The sequence below is a fragment of the Xenopus laevis genome, chromosome 6L (assembly GCF_017654675.1).
Source record: "Xenopus laevis strain J_2021 chromosome 6L, Xenopus_laevis_v10.1, whole genome shotgun sequence".
Lineage (NCBI taxonomy): Eukaryota > Metazoa > Chordata > Amphibia > Anura > Pipidae > Xenopus > Xenopus laevis.
The window spans coordinates 123405083-123428463 of record NC_054381.1 but is presented as its reverse complement, the minus strand read 5'-3'; the positions used below and the strand labels follow the sequence as shown (position 1 = coordinate 123428463).

General features: G+C 39.8%; 1 protein-coding gene across 2 annotated transcripts in view; it reads right to left on the bottom strand.

Moving 5' to 3' along the window:
- Window positions 1-914: 914 nt before the first annotated feature.
- The window catches only part of tgs1.L (trimethylguanosine synthase 1 L homeolog), a 32718-nt gene continuing 10251 nt past the window's right edge, over window positions 915-23381 (bottom strand). Inside the window, exons 5-14 of one of the 2 annotated variants that reach the window (XM_018266452.2) lie at window positions 21693-22479; window positions 21319-21430; window positions 15270-15359; window positions 13712-13880; window positions 12940-13270; window positions 11718-11867; window positions 10199-10342; window positions 9768-9981; window positions 8292-8370; window positions 915-1442 (exon numbers count right to left, since the gene is read on the bottom strand). In XM_018266452.2, coding sequence (XP_018121941.1) covers window positions 1332-1442; window positions 8292-8370; window positions 9768-9981; window positions 10199-10342; window positions 11718-11867; window positions 12940-13270; window positions 13712-13880; window positions 15270-15359; window positions 21319-21430; window positions 21693-22479 — 2187 coding nt within the window. In that variant the 3' untranslated portion in view covers window positions 915-1331. 2 annotated transcript variants of the gene reach the window in all.

Here is a 23381-nt window from a genome sequence, read left to right as displayed (position 1 = left end):
GGACCCGTGCAGGACTCTAACCTGAATTACTGAGCTGCCAGACTGAAACACCAGAGACAGGAACATTCAACTTTAAACTTAGATTTTGGAAAAACAATAAAAAAAAAAAGAAATAATGGAAAGTGATTTATAAAGTCTATTTCTGGGGAACAATCTAAAAATAACTGAATTGAAAAAGTGTTTGGAAGGTGAACAACCCCTTTAAAATGATTTTTTCCCCTAATATTCAAAGTATTGGCAGTTTTAATATGGCTAACATGAAGATGAAACACTGCCGCCTGTTCAGAACAGACTGGCCATAGTTGACAAAGTTAAATATGAGATCTGTACTTTTAATTACCTTAAAGAGGCTGTTCGCCTATAAATTAACTTTTATTATGAGGCACAGAATGATATTAGAGACAATTTGCAGTTGGGTTTAATTTTGTTATTATTTGTGGTTTATGAGTGATTTAGCTTTTTATTGAGCAGTTCCCCAGGTTGAAAGTTCAGCAAGTTGGTTGCTAGGATCTTACTTCCCCTAGCAACTATGCATTGATTTGAATAAGAGACTGGAATATGAATAGAGCCTGAATAGCAAGATGAGTAATAAAAAAGTAAAACTATCATTAAATTTGTAGCCTTACAGTGCATTTGTTATTTTTAGATGGGGTCAGTGACTTCCCCATTTGAAAACTGGCAACAGAAGAACAAGGAAAATAATTTAAAAACTACAAAAAAAAAAAAAAAAATGTACACCAACTGAAAAATTGCATAGAATTGGCCAATCGATAACATGCTAAAAGTTAACTTAAAGGTTACACACTTCTAATAGGGCTTTACTATCAAGCTATGGCAGCAGTTGCAAGAAGTTTCACTAAACATTTAAGTGCACCATTAAAGCATAAATAACAACAAGGGCTACGAGAAAACCATTTAATACAAAATATAAACTTTTATTTTAAACATTCATAATCAATATCCTGCAGTAACCGGTCCCTAATACACCATAACATTAGGAATATAAAATGCTCTAACTGTTGCTGAACAATACCCAGCATTTTGGCTGAAGATGCAGAGCGGTGCAGTTGAACAGATAATAGGTTGGTTCATATAATGAAAGTACATACAAGTCACCGGAATAGAAACCGAATACATAAAACTATAGCTTATCTGCATGGAAACAAACTCCTACAAAATGAAATAACAGTTACAAGCAATGAAAGCAATGATAAGAAATTCCTGATTCAGTTTATAGTCCGTTGTATGCAAGTATACACTTGTGTTTTTTTTTTTTCTCTTTCTTTCTTTCTTTCTTTCTTTCTTTAAAACGTTTAATATATTTAAAATTTTTATACTTTTCGGATACAATCTCCAAAGTAAACTGTCATGGTCTTCAGTTTCTTGTTCAAGAAATTCTGTTCTATTTCGACCTGCCCTCCGGGTCCGGCCAAGGATACCACCTGCAGCGCAAAAAAAAAAAAAAAAAAGCCTCGTCAATAAAAAGGGCAAATTGTAAATTCAACAGTAATAACGGCAAAAACTTCTAGGTTTACCTCCAAATAATAAAGCAAAAGGTAGTAAAATTACTAAGGATGAACCGAATCCACTATTTTGGATTTGGCCGAACCCCTGAATCCTTCGGGAAAGATTCGGCTGAATACGGAACCGAATCCTATTTTGCATATGCAAATTAGGGGTGGGAAGGGAACAACATTTTTACTTCCTTGTTTTGTGACAAAGTCCCCTATTTGCATATGCAAATTAGGATTCGGTTCAGCCAGGCTGAAGGATTCAGCTGAATTCTGCTGAAGAAGGCCGAATCCCGGATTTGGTGCATCCCTAAAAATTACAAATAAATGTATTAGGACATTACAACGCATTTCATGCCTGTTGGGGCACTTACCATTAGCCTGTGAGTAAGTGCCCTAACAGGCATGAAAAAAAATTAACATTTTGCTTTATTTTTTGGAGGTAAACTCAATTGTTTTGTGGTCATTACATACACATGCACCTATAGACTGGGGTGAACTGTGAGTATAGCCTCCCTCTTACGATTTTTGGTATTTCTATTGCACTTGCTACACTTTGGTAGTGTTAAAATTGGCTTTCAGCACTATTTTGTGTTAAAGGGATGCCAGCCCTAACCCTGCACAGCCTGTAAGGGGACAATGCCAAATACTTACCAAATGGCCCTCTACAAAAGTCACCGATTATGAAAGGAGGTCTATTGCAGTGCTGAGAAAATATTCTATTGGGTGGTTTTGCAAGATAAGGTTATGAAGGAAAAAAAGATCATATCTGCTTCTTTTTTTTTTTTTTTTAGCAAAGTGAAAACTCGCAGCAGCAAAGATGTTCTTTACAAAAAAACAAAATAATATTAACATTTAAAAAATGCCAGTGTGTTCACCAGGACTCGATACCCTGGATAGCAATTCTAGTCTTTAGAAGCCTTGAAGGAATTCAGTGTAAAAATAAAAACTGGCTACATAGATAGGCTGTGCAAAATAAAAAATGTTTTTAGTATAGTTACAAATGTAATGTATAAATACTGGAGTGACTGGATGTCTAATATAATAGCCAGAACACTACTTCCTGCTGTGCAGCTCTCTTGCTTTCCACTGATTGGTTACCAGGCAGTAAGCAATCAATGACTTGAAGGGGGCACATGGGTCATAACTGTTGCTTTTGAATGAGCTGAATGCCGAGGATCAATTGGAAATTCACTGAACAGTTATGTCCCATGTGGCCCCCCCTTAAAGTCGCTGACTAACTCAAGAGTTAGAGAGCTGAAAAGCAGTCAGGAGTTTTCTATGTCAATAATAAAACAAATAAGTTGTGGGGTGGCATAATCTTACCCACTACATCTAGATTTTACCATTTTTATAAATTTACATCCCGGTTTAAATTATTTCTCCAACCTAAAGTCTAAAGGTTTTGTTTGAGGTTGTGCTTGTGATGAATATGCTAATCACCAACTGTTTCCCTTTCGGCCGATTCCTTTGCCAAATACTTAGGCAATTACATCGACAGAGCCTTTTTAAAGGAAAACTATACCCCCCAAACAATATAGGTCTCTATAAAAAGATATTGCATAAAAGAGTTCATATGTAAAACCCTGCTTCATGGCAATAAACCATTTTTTTTTATAATAATATACTTTTCAAGTAGTATGTGCCATTGGGTAATCATGAATAGAAAATTTCCATTTTAAAAAATAAGGGCCGTCCCCTGGGATCATAGGATTCACGGTGCACACAAACATACCAACAAACCATACTTGTTAGGTCACATGAGCCAATTAACAGACAGTTGTGTCTTTTGCTTCCACACTTCTTCCTGTTACAGTTAGAGTTGTAGTATTTCTGGTCAGGTGATCTCTGAGGCAGCACACAGACCATCACGAAATGGTGTCTCAAGGCAAGAGATGTAAAAGGGCAAAACTTACTTTAATATATAAATCAGTTTGGTAAGATTCTTTAATATGCCACTTAATATGATGTAAACTATCTGTTGCTTAAGTGTTCATTTTGGGGGTATGGTTTCCTTTAAGCATTGAAATCTACCGCACTTCAGTTCCCAGTATTTAATTCCTCAACAGCGTGAGTCAATCAAACCTTCTGTGCACTTGTCAATCTCTGCTACAGACACATCTCCCTCTCCTTTGGCAAAGTCTTCGATTCGAGTTTTCGGTTGGTAAAATTTGTCCTAGTTTTACATATTCAATTTTTTTAATAAATGACGCCCCAATCGAATTTAGAGTTAAAATGAATTCATGAGGGTTAAAAAAAAAAAAAACACATGAATTTGACCCTTGATAAATCTTCCTCTAAGTGTTGGGGTTCAGTAGCAGCCCCCAGCCCTTTAGCAGGGAAGATCTGTGAATCTATAGATGCCCCCAGTAACTCATCTCCTTTTCTGTGAATTCATGTGCCAAACTCACAAAAAGAAACCATAAAAAAAAAAAAAAAAAGTTGTTACATAGAAATTAACGAAAAAAGCAAAATGATTATGGTTTTGCATCTGATCATAAAAGGCTTTGATTGCTATCTTTTATTTGCATGCGTAGACAGTGGGACAGCCACACAGAGGTGTTTGTGTTGGAATATATATTTTCGAGGCCGGCATTTAAATGTGTGTGTGTGTCAGATATCTCCGTTGCACATTCATACCAACATCACAAGACATGCTACAATCAGAAAGAAAAAAGCAAAAAAAAAGCTAGCAGGACATTGGCAGGAGAGACTTCCCGTTTCATGCTATAATCATCAGTGGCCTCATACATCACACCCTCCTTCTTGCCCAAGAACAGTTTTCTAGAAAACGGAAGTGCTGCTCTTTAGTAGATGGTACACAGACATTAATCTGTAGCCAAGAGACTGCAGCAGTTTTAGCTGGGGAGAGAATTCGCTGCAAGCATCTGGGGAACCTTTTAAATATCACATTATTGGTTAAAAAGGGCCTTCTTGCCTTCTAATAAACTTGCAGCTTGATACTATATAAAAGATTTTTGGAGTTTAGATTTTCTTTTTTTAATTCTGTGGTAGCTAATGTATAGCATCTATATGGGAAGGACAAGCACTGCAACACAGCAATATGGATGACTTTAAAGAAATGGTCACACTTGCATAAACTGCCTACGATTAGGTGATTAAAGTCACTAAATATACAAAGCGGAATAATATATTCCATCCCACACATCATGCAGCATTGTTGGGAATCTTATTTATCACTACCATTAGGCTCTCATAAGGTTTCTTTTATCCTATCGAGGTGATGACGCAATTTTTTTTTTTCTAGTTCTACTGACAGTTATAGAAAAAGTATTTGTCTCTTTTGGCAGTTTATTGGCCCTTGTATGGACCCTCCCAATGGCCTCTCTGAATAATATCTCTGCATATTCCCCATCCAACTTTCTGTGTTTTGAAGGGATGCACAGAATCCACTATTTTGGATTTGGCCGAATCCCTGAATCCTTTACGAAAGATTCAGTCGAATACCGAATCCGAATCCTAATTTGCACATGCAAATTAGGGGTGGGAAGGGGAAAACATTTTTTACTTCCTTGTTGTGACAAAAAAGTCCCTCCCCGCCACTAATTTGCATATGCAAATTAGGATTCATTTTCGGTTCGGCCAGGCAAAAGGATTCGGCCGAATATGAATCCTGCTGAGAAAAGACGAATCCCGAACCGAATCATGGATGCATCAGTGCATCCCTAAGGGTAAAACACAGGTACCATCTTCTTTGCACTTTGATTTTTATCAGTTATCCGTTAACCTGACTTTTTTTTTTTTTTTTGGAGTGTGGGAGTAAACTGGAGTACCTAGAGTAAAACCATGCAACAACAGGTTTACTTCACAATCCGATGCGGACTATTAATTAGCCGAGGTTCAAATAGCAGCACAGATATCAGTTCATTGTGCATAAGAAATGATTAATAATCAGCCTTGCAGCTTTACTTTCAACTGATGTTTTGATTTACAATTCGCCCCTAATTTTGAACAGCAGCAGCAATATTGATGTATGAAAAAAATGAAGATTTTACCAAGGCTTTTGGTAGAGAGCCATATAAACAACTGCATTCTAAAAAAGAAAAGAGCTGTTGGTCTTGCTGCTATTTGTATTTGAATAAGGGACTAGCTGAAGGATTATGTACAGGGTATGAATGCCAAAAGTTAACTATTTAATCAGTGTAAAATTTGTGTGCTCTAGAGTTCTGTATATTTAATTTGTTCATTAATGACAAGCATTGGTTTCAGGGTCCTCTTCCATTTGCATACGATATAAATTGCATCCATTTAGGATGTGCCATCCTTGCAGATGAACATGACAAAGGTCACCAAATGAGCAGATTTTTCCCAATATGCCCACCTTGAGGTGGGGGACATTGGGCTGATCTGATAGTTTAGCACTAGGACCAAACGACTGGATCACAGCAACGGGTTTACAGGATTAATAAACTTGCCCGATCAATATCTTTCTAGTTTGTGGCTAGATATTGGGTGGGCAGGCTGTAGCAGGGACCCACACATGGGCAGATAAGCCAACTTAGCCTGAAGGGTCCAAACCACCCAAAAAAAAATATTCAAAAGCCTATATTATCACATTAGTCAAGCAATATAAACTTTAATTACACTATATAAATTATTTGAATCTTGTTTCCTTCAGTCTGGGAATTCATTATTATGGCAAGCAGGCAGGAGCCATTTTGTGGACACTTATCAAGGCAAACCTTGCATCATCTCAGAATCTTGTTTGTGCACCAGAGTGGGGGACCTGATGTCCATCCCCATGCCCTGGTTACACAATTAAACGATGAAGCGAACGAGGGAATGTGTGGAGAGCAGTGACATCTAGGAAGTGCTGAATGGAAAGTGAAAGTAATTGTCTGCCTTGCCTCTATGTCATAGAGGAGGGGCAGACAATATTTGATTGACAGCGGAGATAAATGTGTTTACATAGCTATGAACACTTTAATAAAAAATAGAAATTGGATTTCATGTTTAATTTGAGAAGGATTTTTATCATACAGATTTGTGTGTCTGGATGACAGGTCCACTTTAAAAGAACAATAACAATCAAAAAATGAAAGTGTTCAGTAATGAATAAATAATGTAGTGCTGCAGTGCACTGGTAAAACTGGAGTGTTTGTTTCAGAAACCATACTGTAGTTTATACAAACAAGCTGCTGTTTATCCATGGCGGCAGCCATTCAAGCACAGGACACATAATAGATAACAGATAAGCTATGTAGAATCCCATTGTATACTAGAGAACTTATCCTTTATCTGCTTTGTAACCTGTGCTTTTTCTCCTTTTTAAGCTTTGAATTGCTGCCCCATGACTACACAGCAGTTTGTTTATATCAACTAAAATTAGTTTCTGAAGCAAACACCAGTTTTACCAATGCAGGGAAACAGTACATTATATTTTACAGTAATTGCTTTAAAACACTCATTTTTTGGTGCTACCGTTACTTTAGATCTGCCAGTGTATGGTGGCAGATGAAAGTCAGAGTGTATAAAAAGGGTATTGCTAAGCAGGGAATTTATACCCTAGAGAAGTCATTGTTCTAGAGGGACGTATGATTTTTTTGTGGGTACATTTAGCAAGCAATGCCAATGAGCAGCAGCCAAAGCAAGAAAGAAAACTACCCTGTATTAGAAATGGATATAGTGTTACAATAAACAAGCACAATATTTATTAAAGGAACAGTTCAGTGTAAAAATAAAAACTGGGTAAATGGATAGGCTGTGCAAAATAAAAAAAAGTTTCATAACTGTTCAGTGAGTTTGCAATTGATTCTAAGCATGCAGGTCAAATTCAAGCAACAGTTATGTCCCATGTGGTCACCCCTCAAGTCACTGATTGGTTACTGCCAGGTAACCAATCAGTGGAAACCAAGAGAGCTGCAAAGCTGGAAGTAGTGTTCTGGCTATTATATTAGACATCCAGTCACTCCAGCTTTTACAGATTACATTTTGGGCTAACTAACTACAGTAGAACCCCGATTTTATGTTTCTCAAGGGACTGTGGGGAAAAAAAAAAAACAACATAAAATAAGGTGTTAAGGACACATAAATGTGCTCCCTCAATCTCCAGCAAAGCTGTTGCTTCCTTTTGCTACATTTTCAATCTTGTGCCCCAGTCCCTAACTTCTCCTTTAGCACAGCCCTTTCGCACCCTCCAACACTGCTACTGCAGTCCTGTCCATTTTCTTCTCCAAAAAAGATTACCTCTCCGGATTGCTTCTACAGCTTGCTTGCCTGCCTGCCTCCTCCCTTCTTCTCAAGCAGGGTGCCGTTTCCTTTTTGCCGATCATGTTTTGCCCCTGTCCCTCCATTTTCTTTTCCTGCCATTTTGAACAGAGTCTTTGTGTGCGGTCCCTTACTACGTCTTTCTCCTTGCCGGTTCTAGCATCGTGTCAAGTTTCAAATCTCTTACCACTAAATGTAAAAGGTTTTTTTTTAATAAAATAGAGCAATTGGCAAGGGACAAGGGTCATAAAGCGACTTAAAACCCGGGAAAACTAAACGTAAAACCAGGGAAAACCTCCTATTGATATACATTAGAACATGAAGGGACCGTGGTAAAACAACGTTAAAAGGCGGGGAAAATGTAAAATCCGGGGACGTAAATTCGGGGTTATACTGTATATTAGAAAATTTTTATTTTGCGCAGCCTATTAACCCAGTTTTTATTTATACACTGAATATAATTCACCTCATTTTTATCCATTGCATATGTTTGTTCAATGTGTACTGTGTGAAAACATCCGATTTATATATAAATACATTGCATAGACTGACCTGCTCCACATCAGTATTCCGTGGGAGAAAATAGATGATATTCTTTGTTATCTGTTTAGACAGCCTGAAAACTTCAAACGTGGAGGCTTGTAAAGGAAAAAAATGAAGAGGTGGCACAGTTTATACAATACTAATCAAAATACGACGGGCAATCTAGGTCCCCTTAGAATAGATACATGAAACTGCATGCATTGAGATTTCAACTGTATATTGTAGCAGAATACCACGGTCTCTATCATACTAAGTTATTTTAAAGGTGAACCAATACTTGAATATCCTTTTTGAAGCTACACAAGTAGTTGTAAGAACGAGGATAGGTGCAAAAGCAGCATGGCTTTAAAGAAAACAATAGATGGTAGAGAATATCGGCAGGTCACAGGAGGTAAGAGCTTTAATGACAAGGTCTGTGCATGCACCCTTTAGAATTATTATTGTTGTTGTTGTCAATAAAACATAGGTCCTCCAGTTTATCAGTACTTGCAAAACTGTGTGGAAGTATAATACCGGTATGGGACCTGTTATCCAGAACGTTCTGGACCTGGGGTTTTCTGGATAATGTACCTTTCCATAATTTGGATCTTCATACCTTAAGTCTATAAAAAATCATGTAAACATTAAATAACCCAAAGAGGCTGGTTTTGCTTCCAACAAGGATTAGTTAGATCAAGTACAAGGTACGGTTTTACTATTACATAGAAAAAAAAAAAATAGTTTAAAAATTTGGATTATTTGGATAAAATGGAGTCTGTGAGACGGCTTTTCTGTAATTCTGAGCTTTCTGTATAATGGGTTTCCGAATAACAGATCCTGTATCTGTACTAGATTAGTTAGTCATCTAAACATCTCATCTCTTGTTTCTCTATGTTCCTGGCCGAAACCTCCGCTCCTCTCAGAGCAACCGCTTGGTTGTACCCCCTACTACTACTGCTGTTTCCCGTATCAAACCCTTCTCTCATGCTGCTCCTTATATTTGGAAAGTCATTCTTGAATCTCTCAGGAGAGAATCCTCCTTCAGTGTTTTTAAAAGGAAACTCAAAGACTACCTCTGGGAACACCTGAACTGGGAACTTGCACTTATATAACAGTGTAACAAACTGTAACCTGCAGCACCTTAATACTCCTCTGAATTGTGTCTGTATGTTACCCTCCCATTTAGACTGTAAGCCCTACGGGGTAGGGTCCTCTACCCTTTTGTTTCCTTGACACTGAGCACTTAATCTGTATTGTAATTATATTTTATAATTATGTGAATTGTATTTCTAATAATGCACGTATTGTTACTTTTTATTTCAATGACCCCTTGTTTGTTACTTCTAATTTATTGTTTTGCTGTACAGTGCTTTGCCCTCAAGGAGCGCTATACAAATAAAAATATACATACATCAGTGCCAAGTCATGTTATTGGTGTTTTATGACTCGGTAAAACTTGTGAATTATGGAAGCAATGTTTTCCGCAGCCTGATTAGTAAAGGATATCCATCAAGGCACATCGTTCTGATGTCAAACGTCTCTGCGCTGACATAATCAGGGCCACCCCATGGCGGGCTGAGGAATATAGCATCTGCCTTCAGGGCTGGAGCCAAGACCATGAAATCCCCAAGGATGAATTCTATCTGGTCAGTCACTCCATACACTTCGGCATTGTTGCGAGCAAAGTCAAGTTTCGCAGGGTCAATATCCACAGCAATCACTAAAGACAGAATCCCAGGAAAGTTATGAAGTGCAAAGCAGGAAATTCGGTTATTTATTTTTACTAATAATTAATTTTTACAATTTTAAATTAGTATTTCTCAAACTAGGAGACTGCTTCATTTATAAATGCCTAGGATAGCAGGCAGCCCAAGGCATAAAAGAACCAAGTAGAAAGAAAGAGCTTTCTAAAATGCTTGTCAGCAGCATGTACATACCTCTGTTTCCTGCCTTTGCAAACTGGATGGCATTCCCTCCAACTCCACAGAAGGCATCTACTACCAGACCACAATCACACGATTGCCTGACCCGGTTAGCAATGTGCTCTGCTATTTTCTCTGGAGTTACAGAAAACCAGCCTTCTACAATGGATAGAATATATATATATAGAATATGTAAGTACATGTAAATATATATATATATATATATATATATATATATATATATATATATATATATATATATATATATATTAGATTAAGATGTATGCAAGTCTGAAAGTTCTAAATAAATAAATATATCTATATATAATTCAAGTTGATAATAAGTTAATTATAGTTCCGGGTATCGGGTAGGTGATTTAGACTTTCCTTTTTCTTTAAATAGCTAAAAAATGCACGTTTTTAAGACAAACGTGAAAGTAAAGTTAGCAAATTGTGTTACAAACCATTTGTGAGAATTTCAGTTTCATTTTGTAAATAGTCCGGAATTTCCAGAGGAATTCAAATCATTATTATTTAATTCTTGCTCTGCATAATAAAGTTTATTAAACGGTTTATGTAAGCACACACACACACACACACACATATATGACTAAGATGCGTGTAGTCTGAAGGTTCAAAAATACAGATATGTTTGGATTTAGTCCAATAGAATTCAAGTTAAAAATTAAATTTTCTTTTTTTAACTGATTGTAGGTCACGGTTTCTCCAGAATAAGCGATCCACCTTGCTGGTGGTTAGTGGATTTATTTAGCATGAAACAGGGTGTCGTCCAATCACAAAGCTTTCTGCAGTGCATGCATATCTAATCTATAGCTAATGACTAATGGCATTTTAACCAGTGGAGAACAGGTGGCAGATGCGAATAGTAATTAATTTAAAGTGCCCTCTTTGCACTAGATCCATCGATCCGCTCTCCATGGGGTATATTTATCAAAAAGTAAAATTAGCGATCGACCACAGAAATTCTCCCACTCTCCATTCATTTCTATGGGATTTTTTTTTTTAAAAAGAGTATTCATTATTGGGTTAAAGTGAAAGTTCATCCTTTGATAAATACGCCTTTCAAAATCCCATAGAAATGAATGGAGAGTGGTGGAATTTCACGCTTTGATAAACATACCCCCATGTGTCAGTTATCTGCTCTGAGGGTCCAGTAGGAATTTTTATATTCAACATTATTAGACAAGACATTATTGTAACAAGTAGACAGGGCTGTGCAGAATTCCAACAGCTATGTGCCAATAGCCTAAAGGGGCAGATTTATAAAAAATCTGAAATTACAGCTCACCACGGAAAAACACACACACACTTTCTATTCTTTCCTATGGGATCTCAGAATAGAATTTATAAAATGGTGAACTATAACTTTCACATATTCATAAATACAATTCTAAAAATTCCACAGGACTGAAGAGAAAGTGGGCGAGTTTTTCTATGGTGAGCTCTAATCTCACGTATCGGTAAATCTGCCCCTAAGGGTGAATGTATTCATGGACAGTGTACATTTTATTACCTTCGTCTAATTTAATCCCTTCATCAAATCGAGAGAAGAGTCTGTAGCGCTGCGCCCAGTACTTGGCCAAGTGAGGTACAGCAGCAATCTCAGGGGGCAGACATTTTTTTTTCCTCTTATTTTTTCTTTTCTTTTTTACTTTGTCATCGTCTATAAACAGAAAGATAAAACAGACATGCCACTTCTGTCTTCAGCAAAGACACCAATGTTTAAGTACAATCTACGCTAACGATTTATGTTCAAACATGGGCAACACGCAGCAGGAGAGCCTGATGTGTGAAAAGCTCTGCACTCCTAATGCACATAAAAGTCTTCCACCTGTTGTGATCTTTAGAATCTGCTAACATTCAAAGCCCAGGACATAACATAGGCAAAGTATAGCCTTAACAGTTTTTGCATTATGAAATAAGTTATAGTTAGCTACACAAAGAAAACAATGTTGGCTTAAATTTTCCAACTTGATTCTTAAAGGGGTGGTTCACCTTTAAGTTAACTCTTGGTATGTTGTAGAATGTCCAATTCTAGACAAGTTTTCTAATGGTCTTCATTATTTTTTACATATATTTTTTTTAATTATATGCCTTCTTCTGACTTTACAGCTTTCAAATGGGGTGTCACTTTATTACTCATATTTCTTTTCAGGCCCTCTACTATTCATATTTCAGTCTCTTATGCAAATCAATGCATGGTTGCTAGGGTAATTTGGACCCCAACAACAAGATTGCTGAAATTGCAAACTGGAGAGCTGCTGAATAAAAAGATAATCCAAAAACCACAAATAAAAAATGAAAGCAAATTGCCATTTGTCTCAAAATATCACTCTCTACATCGTATTAAAAGTTAATTCAAAGATGAACAACCCCTAATTCACAGTAACACAAAAATTCAACCCTTCCATGGTGCTCGCGGAGTTTTTCCTCTCTGCAAACACCAGGGAGCAATCATCTTCCAGCTTCTTCTTTCTTCAATGTCCAAACGCATGTGCAGTAGAGTGAGTGCCAGATTTTTTGTTTTACTCTATTGTGCATGAGCACCCATTAGAAGAAAAAAGCAGGAAGAGGATCTCTTGTGGTGCTTGAAGAGGAGAACCATGGGCCGGAGCAGCTTTCTACTAACGGGAGCACCGGCTCCGTCTATCAGGTAAGCGATTTAGACTTTCCTTCTCCTTTAAATAGTTAAAAAAGCAAATGCGAAGGAAAAGTTAGCAAATAGTGTAACAAACCATTTTTGATAACTTGTGTTTCATTTTGTAAATAGTCAGGAATCTCCAGAGGAATTAGCTGTCTTGAGGAATTCAAATCATTAATATTTAATTCTTGCTCTGAATATGCATCTGTTGAACACCAGATGGGGTTTGAGAGCACTGCACTGTTTGCCACAGTGTCTGAACTCTCGCTTTCCGGAGGGGCAGAAGGAACTTTAACTTCATGATTCTGTTCTTCAGAATCAGTGCTGCTGAACGAGTCTTCCACCTCCTGTAAGGTATAAGTTTCACCCAATGGATCCTGGACATCTTTACTTGCTTCTTTTAGGAAAGTCTGCACCTTAAAAATCAGTTAAAAACAAAGTTCACAGGTAAAGAAAATCCAACGTAGAAAAAGTGTTTGGGACAATAAAAAGGACAGCTGCCGCTATGAGAAACAGGATATTATATAAAACATATGCAAAATAAACAATGTACCCTCTATTGTAAGTCAATTGTATACAAAGCCAACAAGGAGCGGATATACTGAAGAGCAGAAATCTTTCTCCTTACAGGTAATAAGTATAAAGAAGTAGTGATGTACAGAGGTTCCCTACCCGGTCTGCGATGACATCATGAAAGAGGTGAGGTAGGCACGAGTTTATAAATTTAGGGAACGGAAGCTGGCAGTGTGATGTTGCAGGTGGGGAGAGTGTAAGGGAGAACTCGACCTAAAGGTTTTTTTGCGGTAGCTGGCCTGAACTTGCCTGACCACACATCACTACAAAGAAGGCATTTTACATAAGCTTACCTTGTTCAGAGTTTTACTTTTGGGCACTGCATCGCCTTCGTCAGTGAAAAATATGTGCTTATTCTTAGCCTTTACTGGCCTGTGCATATCCAGGAACTGGGACTTATACTTCACTCCTTTTTCCAGATAACGAAGAGTTCGCCGGCTAAAGTTGGCAACTCCACCATATCTGTAAACGGCAGTTTATGTTATGTTTCGATAGTATGTAAACCTATTAAAGTTTTTTATAGTACAGGTATGGGATCCATTATCCAGAAAACCATTATGCAGAAAGCTTGGAATTAGAGAAAGGCCGTCTCCATAAGACTTCATTTTATCCAACTAATCCACATTGTTAAAAATGACTTCCTTTTTCTCTGAAAATATAATAAATTGTACTTGATCCACACCAAGATATAATTAATCCTTATTAGAACTAAAACCAGCCTATTGGGTTTATTTAATGTTCACATGATTTTCTAGTAGAGTTAAGGTATGAAGATCCAAATTACAGAAAAAAAAAAGATCAGTTATCCAGAAAACCCCATGTCATATGGAGAAGGGGTCATATCCAAAACCTCCTTGCATACTCTACTATGCATACCTCATCCCAAGCTGCAGAACTGGGAAGTAAGAGGACAGTACAGTACTCAAGCCTTTGAGAAAAAGTTAGCTTAACATTTTAGCACCCCTCCAATGACAGTCTTTCCTCGTCTTTTAAAGGCTAGCAAGCATGCACAGTCACAGGGCCATGTAACACGAAGCTCTAACTAATGCAAAAAAAACCTCAGTAATGTGAAAAATGATTATATAGGGAATAATGTAACACCAAGTCACCAAGGAGTTCCATGACCATATAGAAGACACAAGGCTGCAGGCCAAATGCTGATATACAGGTCAGAGAGGTAATTTTTAATATCATTATACATAAAAGTAGGAGGAATATTAATTATCACCAGTAATAAAGGATGATTAGTGATATCACTGAGTTTATAATAATATATATTTTATTGTATATTCCTCGTATGTGTATTAAAGAATGACTGACACGTTCCTATAAAAATCATAGGAACGCGTCAGTATCAAGTAGTTGCTGCACCCAGAATAGTTCCCCTCAAAGCCCCCCCCCCCCCCAGCACCGCAAACCTGCATTGACCCGACCCTCAGACACTGCTAAAAGATCTGTGCTGTTTCAGTGACGCTGGGCTGGGGGCGGCACGATTCTTCCATAAGCTAATTACGAATAAAAACAGCACTTCAGCCTATGGAATGATCGCTCTGCCCGCAGCCCAGCATCACCGATGCAAGGCAGGAGATCAGTTAGCTGTGTCAGCCGTGAAAAGGTTAGCGGGGCTGGGGGTGGCTTTGAGGGGGCTTTCAAGAGAAATTTTTTACTACTTGATACTGACACATTCCTATGATTTTTATAGAAACGTGTCAGTATCAATTTAAAGTAGTATATTACGGTTACTACGTAAATCGCAGGCACATTAGTGCCCCCCCAGGCTGCATTATATATCTTATCGTAAATTCAAAATTAGCCTTTTGCATTCTGGCTAAGGAATAACATTGAACTTACTTTTGCCCTGTGCCATGTTTCAGTCCCAAGATGGTGGAAGCTGCTACCAGAACATCATTACATGGGGTTTCTTCTGCATCCAGTTCATGACTTCAAACAAAACATTGTAATTAAGTTACTTTAATGCATCCAATAACAAAAACAGGATTTTTTGATACTCAACATTAAATCTGTTTCTCTGTAGTCATAAGGGGGACACAGGGAACCATGGGGTTAAGCTCCATCCTCCAGGAGGCAGGACACTTGAATTATAATTGAGGGGCGTGCCCATCAGGCTTTACCCCATACACTGTACATTCCTCTTCAGTTTGTTCCAAAAGCTGCCAACGTAATTATTTCCAAAAACTCTCTTAACAGGCAGAAATTAGAAATGCAAAATAAAAAAATTAAGTATAAAATTAGAAAAGGATAAAAATATATTAAGATACAAGTAAGAGACCAGGTCAATTAGACTCATATTAATCTTAATAAAAAGTATCTAAAATAATATGATGAGGTCAATACTTCAAATTAAATAAAAATCATATAAAATATCATATATGGCATATAATCTTCACCCTTTATTTTATTTTACATTTCTAATTTTAACAGAGTATTGTCACTTTTATTGATATAAATAATGTTTTTAGCAGTGATAATAATGACAACCAATAGAGGTCACCATAGACCAATTGTATATAATGCATGTGCACGATTCATTTTGTAAGCCTATGATTAAGGGAATGTGTTCCCAAAACACTGTTTAATGGATTCTCTGATCCACCTTGATGTAGTCAACTTTGAAGCTGCCTGACCCCAACGGGGGCTGGATGGGATGACGAACAGAGCTTGTGACTTTCGGAAAGGTTTTGATCGTTCCAGATACCATCTCAGTGCTCCAACAACATGCAGATTATGGAGTCTACGTTCCTTATCATTCTTAGGTTCTGGGCATAGAGACGGGACAACAATTTCCTGGTTCACATGAAAGGCAGACACTCCCTTGGGTAGAAAGATAGGAACTGTACAGAGAACGGCCTTATCTTTGTGGAAGATTAGGTATGGAGGAACACACGACAGGGCGCTAATCTCAGACACTCTTCTAGTCGTTCCATGTATCCGATATTGCATGCATTGGTTCAAAAGGAGGATCCAGCAATGCCTCTAGCACTATATTGAGGTCCCAGCTAGCCACCGGTGGCCTGAAAGGCAGCACGATATGGGCCACTTCTTGTAGAAACGAATCTTCATTCGCTAAACGAGATTGAAACAGAATTAACAGGGCCGACACCTGGACTTTAAATGAACTGAGCTTGAGACCCAGTTGTAGCCCCTAGGTAATTGCAGTTCCAGAAATGGGAATTGTGATTCTTCGCACCATTTCAAACTCTGTTGTACGACTTGGCCGATGACGTGGCGGAAAGACAAATGCTAAGTTGAACTGCCAGCGCTGTGTCATGGTATCCACCCCCACTGCTAATGGGTCTCTGCAGCGGGTGAAAAATCTTGTTACTTTCCGATTGTTTCTTGATGCCATTAGATCTATGCTGGGAGTCCCCCATTGATCTACAAGCTCTTGGATGTAGTTCCCATTCCCCGGGGTCCAGCTGGTTACGACTGAGAAAGGACGCTTTTCTGTTGGACACTCCTGGAATGTGTATTGCAGATAACTTTACTGAATTGATTTCTGCCCAGAAAAGAATCTGCCTGGCTTCCGCCAGTGCCGCTCGACTTCTTGTTCCTCCCTGACGATTTATGTATGGTACTGTTGTCGCTTTGAATGCATATTGGGCTTGCTCTGAGTTGACCATTGAACTAGGGTCAGCTTCATTTCTCTCAGTTGCAGAATGTTTATTGGCAGTCTGGCTTCCTCTGGAGACCATTGACCTTGTGCCGACTGCTTGTCCCATGTCGCCCCCCCATCCCTGGAGGCTGGCATCCGTGGATATCACCACCCATTCCGAAATTGCACATGATTGACCTCTGGCTAGATTCTTGGGGCTCAGCCACCATTGCAGTGCCATCCTTGTCTGGTGCGACAGCGAAAGGGGTTGAGATAGTGATCCCCCTTTCCATGTTGCTAGGATGCTGGCTTAAAGAGGTCGCAGGTGTATTTGCGCAAATGGAACTGCTTCTATGGCTGAGACTATTGTTCCCAGCACTTGCATTGCTTTGAGTATTGTCGTGCTTTGACTGGCAATTAAGTAGCGGACTTGATCTCTGATTTTGGTCTGCTTGTCCATGGGTAAGCTTACAGTCTGTGCAATTGTGTCAAACTCCAGGCCTAGAAACATTCTGTGACTGGGCTCTGTGTTGGACTTGGACCAGTTGACAGTCCATCCAAAGTTCTGGAGTAGCCGTACTGCCTTGTTTAGGTCCTCATCTCTGAACTGGCTTTCAGAAGGAGATCGTTCAGATAGGGTGTTACTGAAATCCCCTGTAGCCTTAATGTGGCCTATGTTGCCGACATCAACTTTGTAAAGACCATGGGGGCGGACGACCGTCCGAACAAAAGTGCCACAAATTGGTAGTGCTTGTTCTTGAAGGCGAATGGTAGATAACTGTGATGGGGAGGCCATATCGGGACATGTAGATATGTATCCTTTATATCCAGGGAGATCATCAACAGTTGTCCTTGTTCCATCCCTCGAATGACTGACCTCAAAGTTTCCATCTTGAACTTTAACGATCAAATGAATTTGTTGAGGCCCTTGAGATTGAGCACTGGTCTGAGCGATCCATCACTCTTTGGTACTGTAAATAGGTTTGAGTAGAAACCGGAGAATCTCTCTGTAGTTGGTACTGGACTGATAACTACGGTCCGCTCCAGTGTTTCTATACATTCTAGGAAAGCTTGTGCTTCTGCGAACCGTGAGGAACCCTGGACATGAAAAATCTCTGGGTGGCACAGTTTTGTAATCTAGGTGATATCCCACTGTCACAATTTCTTCAACCCATACATCTGAAGAATGATGTATCCATTCCTCCCGGAATCAAAGTAACTTTCCTCCTATTTCCAACGATTCCGGAGGGAGTGCCCCGTCAGGCTGAGACGGGCTTCTCCTCTGAGGGTTTGTTGTGTGGCCTGTTGGTCTTCCATGTGGGCCAACTGTTGTCTCCGGTCTGAATGAAAGCGAGATAGTGAGATAGTGTGGGGAGTTGCTTCTCCTGTTATATCTGGCACAAAAAAAAAAAAAATGTCCCAGTCTATTTGAAGTGGTTGCTCTGCTTCTGGCCTGCGGTAGGAAAGTACTCTTACCCCCCCCCCCCCGTTGCTTGGGAAATCATTTTCTCTAGCTCCTCTCTGAACAGTCTTCGCCCCTTAAAGGGAAGCAAAGTTAGTGACTTCTTGGAGCTAATATCTGCCGACCAGTTCTTGAGCTATAAAGTTCTGCGTGCTGCAACGGACAATGCTGAAGTCTGGGCTGTGACTTGTTATGTGTCCAGAGTGGCATCACAAAGATAGCTACATGCCTCAGCAATAGATTGCGCTGATTGTAACAGCTCTTGATGCGACGTTCCGCCCTGAATGTCTTTAACCAGAGACTCTGACCATGCCTGTATGGCCCTGGACACTCATGCCGACGCCAGACATGGACGTGGCGTCAACCCAGCAGAAGAGTAAATTGCTTGTAGAAATCCCTCTAGTCATCTGTATGAGGGATCTTTAAATGCTGCTGCATCGGTGACTGGTAGTGTGGTGGACTTGGAGAGTCTAGACACCAGAGCATCAACTGGTGGTGGGTTACACCAACCATTTACTAGTTCTTTAGGAAATGGATATAATTTATTAAATCAGGTGAGTCCAACTCATTCTGAATCAAACTTTGGAGTTGTTCATTCTCCGGAAAACAAACAGAAGATTTGTGTTGTCTCTGTAATAAATTGGACGCTTCCACAGTGTGTTTAGGCTTCTGGGAAATATTGAGCACCTCAACTCCCTTGATGATACTGTCTATGTCATGTAGACTGTCACGGTCTTTTCCTTCATCCTGAATTTCTAGGTTTTCTGCAATGGCAGGTAACCCTTGTAGAGCGGCCAATGACTGCGACAGTTGTACTGCCCATAGGGGAGCAGGTGGCTCTGCTGCTGCTCCAGAGTCTTCCTGGGACGTTGGTGTTGCCACAGCTGCGTCCGCTGGTAGCCCCCCTGAAGCAGTGGTTTCCCCCTGCCCCCTGTTGCAGGACCTGCACAGCAGCTCCCCCTGGAATTATTTGTTGGCATATAGAACAAGCCAGGTAAGTCACCTGTACTGTTAAGGACCCCTTCCATCCTGCCCTCGTGAACAGTCCCACTGACTTACCTTCTGCCATATAAGGAGGTAGAGTGTATTGGGTACTGCCTAAATTACCACGTCTGAGACTTTTGAGCTGTACTCACTTCTGTCTTTCTCTCAACCTGTTCTGTGCTGCCGCTGTGGGACTTTCCGTGCCTCAAAATGGCCGCTGGAACGCATTTGCATTCCACTACATGCACACGCATGCGCTCCAGTTCGCGACAAACCAAGATGGCCTCCGGATAGACTGGAGATGGAACGCAATGCGTTCCACTCCCTGCCCACTACGGTGGAGGCTGCCAGCAGCACCGCACCCTGCACCTTCCAGCCTGACTTGCGTGGTCTCATCTTGCAGGGAAAACTGCGGAACAGGTAGGGCTGGTGCTGCCTCTATGGAAGACCCAAGCAGGGAGAGCTGGTGCGGGCGGGCGAGAGGACTAGGGAGGAGGGAAAGGGGGGGAGTTCCTTAGAACCCTTTAGGCAGACAGACCTGCAACAGCGCAGACATTGTGCCACTTACCCCCCCACACAGGCCAGACCTTCTGCCCTGAGACATTCAGCGTAGGCAATGTCTAGGTGGTCTTTAGCTAGTGCTAGTGTTGACCCCGGTGTGTTGCTCCTCATAGGGGGCTGCCTCTGTGAAAACACTTAACCCTGTTTTTCAGGCCTCACCCCGGGTATCAGCTCAAGGCTGATCATAGAGTAACACGACGGTCCAACCTACCAGGAGCAGGACACTGTAAAACTGAAGAGGAATGTACAGTGTATGGGGTAAAGCCTGATGGGCATGTCCCTTAATTATTATTCAAGTGTCCTGCCTCCTGGAGGATGGAGCTTAACCCCATGGTTCCCTGTGTCCCCCTAAGACGACAGAGAAATGATGTAACTTCAAGTTTAAAATGATACCCTGATAAAATCGGATAGCCTGATAAAATCTGTGGAAAAGATCAAGTCAAGTATTATTAATCTACAGAATATGTTCCTAAACGATGTGGCTGCCCCAATTTGGAGGATTTTTGGAACATAGCAACTAAAAATATGGACAGCACTTCTGGACAAGGTTTTAATTGGCAGGTTTGCTGTACCTATGCTGGCCTATGATCAAGGGATCTATTCCCGAAACGAGTTAGGCATTGTACAGCAAACCTGCCAATAAAAACCTTGTCCAGAAGTGCTGTCCATATTTTTAGTTGATGATATGCTACAGCGGGGACACGGAGGATTCAAGCACCTGGCTTGGGGTAATAGCGAAGAGCTGGAGCGGTCTCCTCTTGGTGTTTTGTTGGTTTTTTGGAACAAGCAATTAAATGATGTTCCTTGCTCTATGCCTGCACCCATCAAGTACCCCCTCCTTCGTTACCTCAAGTTCGTGCTAAACTAAACTGCATGCCTACTGCACAACTGAGACTCAAGTTGATTGGATAGGGCAGGCTTGAAACTCCTGCTCCCTGACCAATCAACTTGGGGCTCATTTGTGTGGGCACATACATGCTTAGCACTAAGCCTAACAAGGGAAAAAAATAAGTGGTAAATTACAGTTGCATTTAATAGACAAAGGAGATGAAAAATCAGAGGCAAAAGAGCTGAATGTGAAAAAGTTAAAAAAAAAAAAAAAATGTAGGACAAAAGTGTACAGTGCAGATGGTAGTGGAGAACAAAACAATAAAATATGGGGGAGGGATTTTGAGGAGAAGCAAAATGCATAATGGAATTGGGAGGAGATCTTCCTGTTTACCACTGTCCTTAGTATATTTTTTACAATGTCAAGACAAAGTATACAACACAGGGGTTACCTTCTCTTGATTTTAGCTTGTTTGCACTCTGGCGGTTCATCATCATCTTCATCTCCATCCTTAATGATGGCTGAGGGACTGATCTGCCAATGTGAGCCTGATGACTGCCTCGCTAAAGCAAAAGAGGAAATGCCTATGAGCAAGCAACTTCACTGCCCCACACTAACCACTTATGGAGAATTAGAGGTCACAAGCTAGAGCATGGTTATAGGGAACTTTAGAGTGAAAGAAGAATTGCAGACATAAAAACCGGATTGAATAAAGGTCTTGTAGGTGATCACAAGTGTGCATGTTGTTATAATGCTGGCAAATTTGTTTGTAATTACAAACAAATTTGTTGTTAGTAGAAAGCTACTAGGAGAAAGTTTACAGACCTGACTGGCTTGTATCTGTAGGTCCAGATGCTGTATACTTTTCCCCCGTTCCATCACTAGGCTCATTCTGGTTAGGATCAGTAGGGCAATGCTTTTCAGAGCTGTCTGGGGTTTGCAGCCGATTACCCTCATTAATAACACTTAGAGAAGGATGGCCTTGATTCATTTCCTCTGTATCAAGATTAATGTTGCTCATAGATTTTACAAGAGTTTTGCAATGGTCTTCCTGAAGGCAATCACTGTCTCCATCAGAAATCCTGGGGCTGTTTTCATCTGCACTACGAGATTGCGCATCACTGTTTTTAGACACATTGGGTGTATCAAAAGTCCACCCTTGATCTGTCCAATACTGAAACTGTTGAAAATAGTTCCAGTAACATTCATTATAACATTCATCCCATTCATCCTTGGTATCAGCAGAGCTCCAGGGTTCAAGGCTACAATGTTCTCCGGACAGGGATAGCTCTGGATGTTTTTCAATCCAGTGCTGCCATAATAACCCTTGGCCATACCGATTCCAATACTCTTCCCATTTGTCTTTTATAGGAGGCTCTGTGGAGGGTGTATTTAGAGTGGATTCAGTTGATTTAACATCCTTATGATTTATATTACAGCCACCTTGTAGGTCAGCTTGCTCAGGATATGCAGGGAAATCCTCTTTACAAGGATGGCTGGAGTTGTGGGCTACTTGTTCTATTGCTTCTTGGATACTCTCATCTAAAGGTCTTTTGCATTTGGTCTCTCTCTTCTTCCATATTTTATGTACCTTTCCACAAGAATCTATTGGCTAGAGAAACAAAATATATTTCCTCAATAGTGACAATCCACAGGACAATAAATAAATGTAAAAAGTTGCCCTACATCCCTCATCATAGTGGAAGGATATAAGTTGTTATATGACAAGACAGTGGTCTGTTAAACTGAATTACAGAATAGAACTAGAATGGATTAGAATCAACATAGGGGCTTTATTTGCGAACATTCAAATGTCTCGTCAAAAATGGCATTTATTCCCACTAGTGCAAAGTCTGCATTTATGTAAATTCATGAGGGATAATATATTACAAGGCACAAAGTTTGCTTCACGTGAAGCAACTTAATGTTTGTTAATTCCCCCGCCATTCATGACTTTTCTTGCTCCTTTTTCATTATATATGATGTTTTCTGCTTTCTCACATTTTACTGATCGTTGGATATGCATATTGAGAGCATTTTTTCCAGAAAAATATACAGTGTGTGAAAAACTATTTGCCCCCTTCCTGATTTCTTATTCTTTTGCATGTTTGTCACGCTTAAATGTTTCTGCTCATCAAAAACCGTTAACTATTAGTCAAAGATAACATAATTGAACACAAAATGCAGTTTTTAAATGAAGGTTTACGTTATTAAGGGAGAAAAAAAACTCCAAATCTACATGGGCCTGTGTGAAAAAGTGATTGCCCCCCTTGTTAAAAAATAACTTAACTGTGGTTTATCACACCTGAGTTCAATTTCAAAGGTTATAAAGCCATTTCTAAAGCTTTGGGACTCCAGCGAACCACAGTGAGAGCCATTATCCACAAATGGCAAAAACATGGAACAGTGGTGAACCTTCCCAGGAGTGGCCGACCATAATTACCCCAAGAGCGCAGAGACAACTCATCCGAGAGGCCACAAAAGACCCCAGGACAACATCTAAAGAACTGCAGG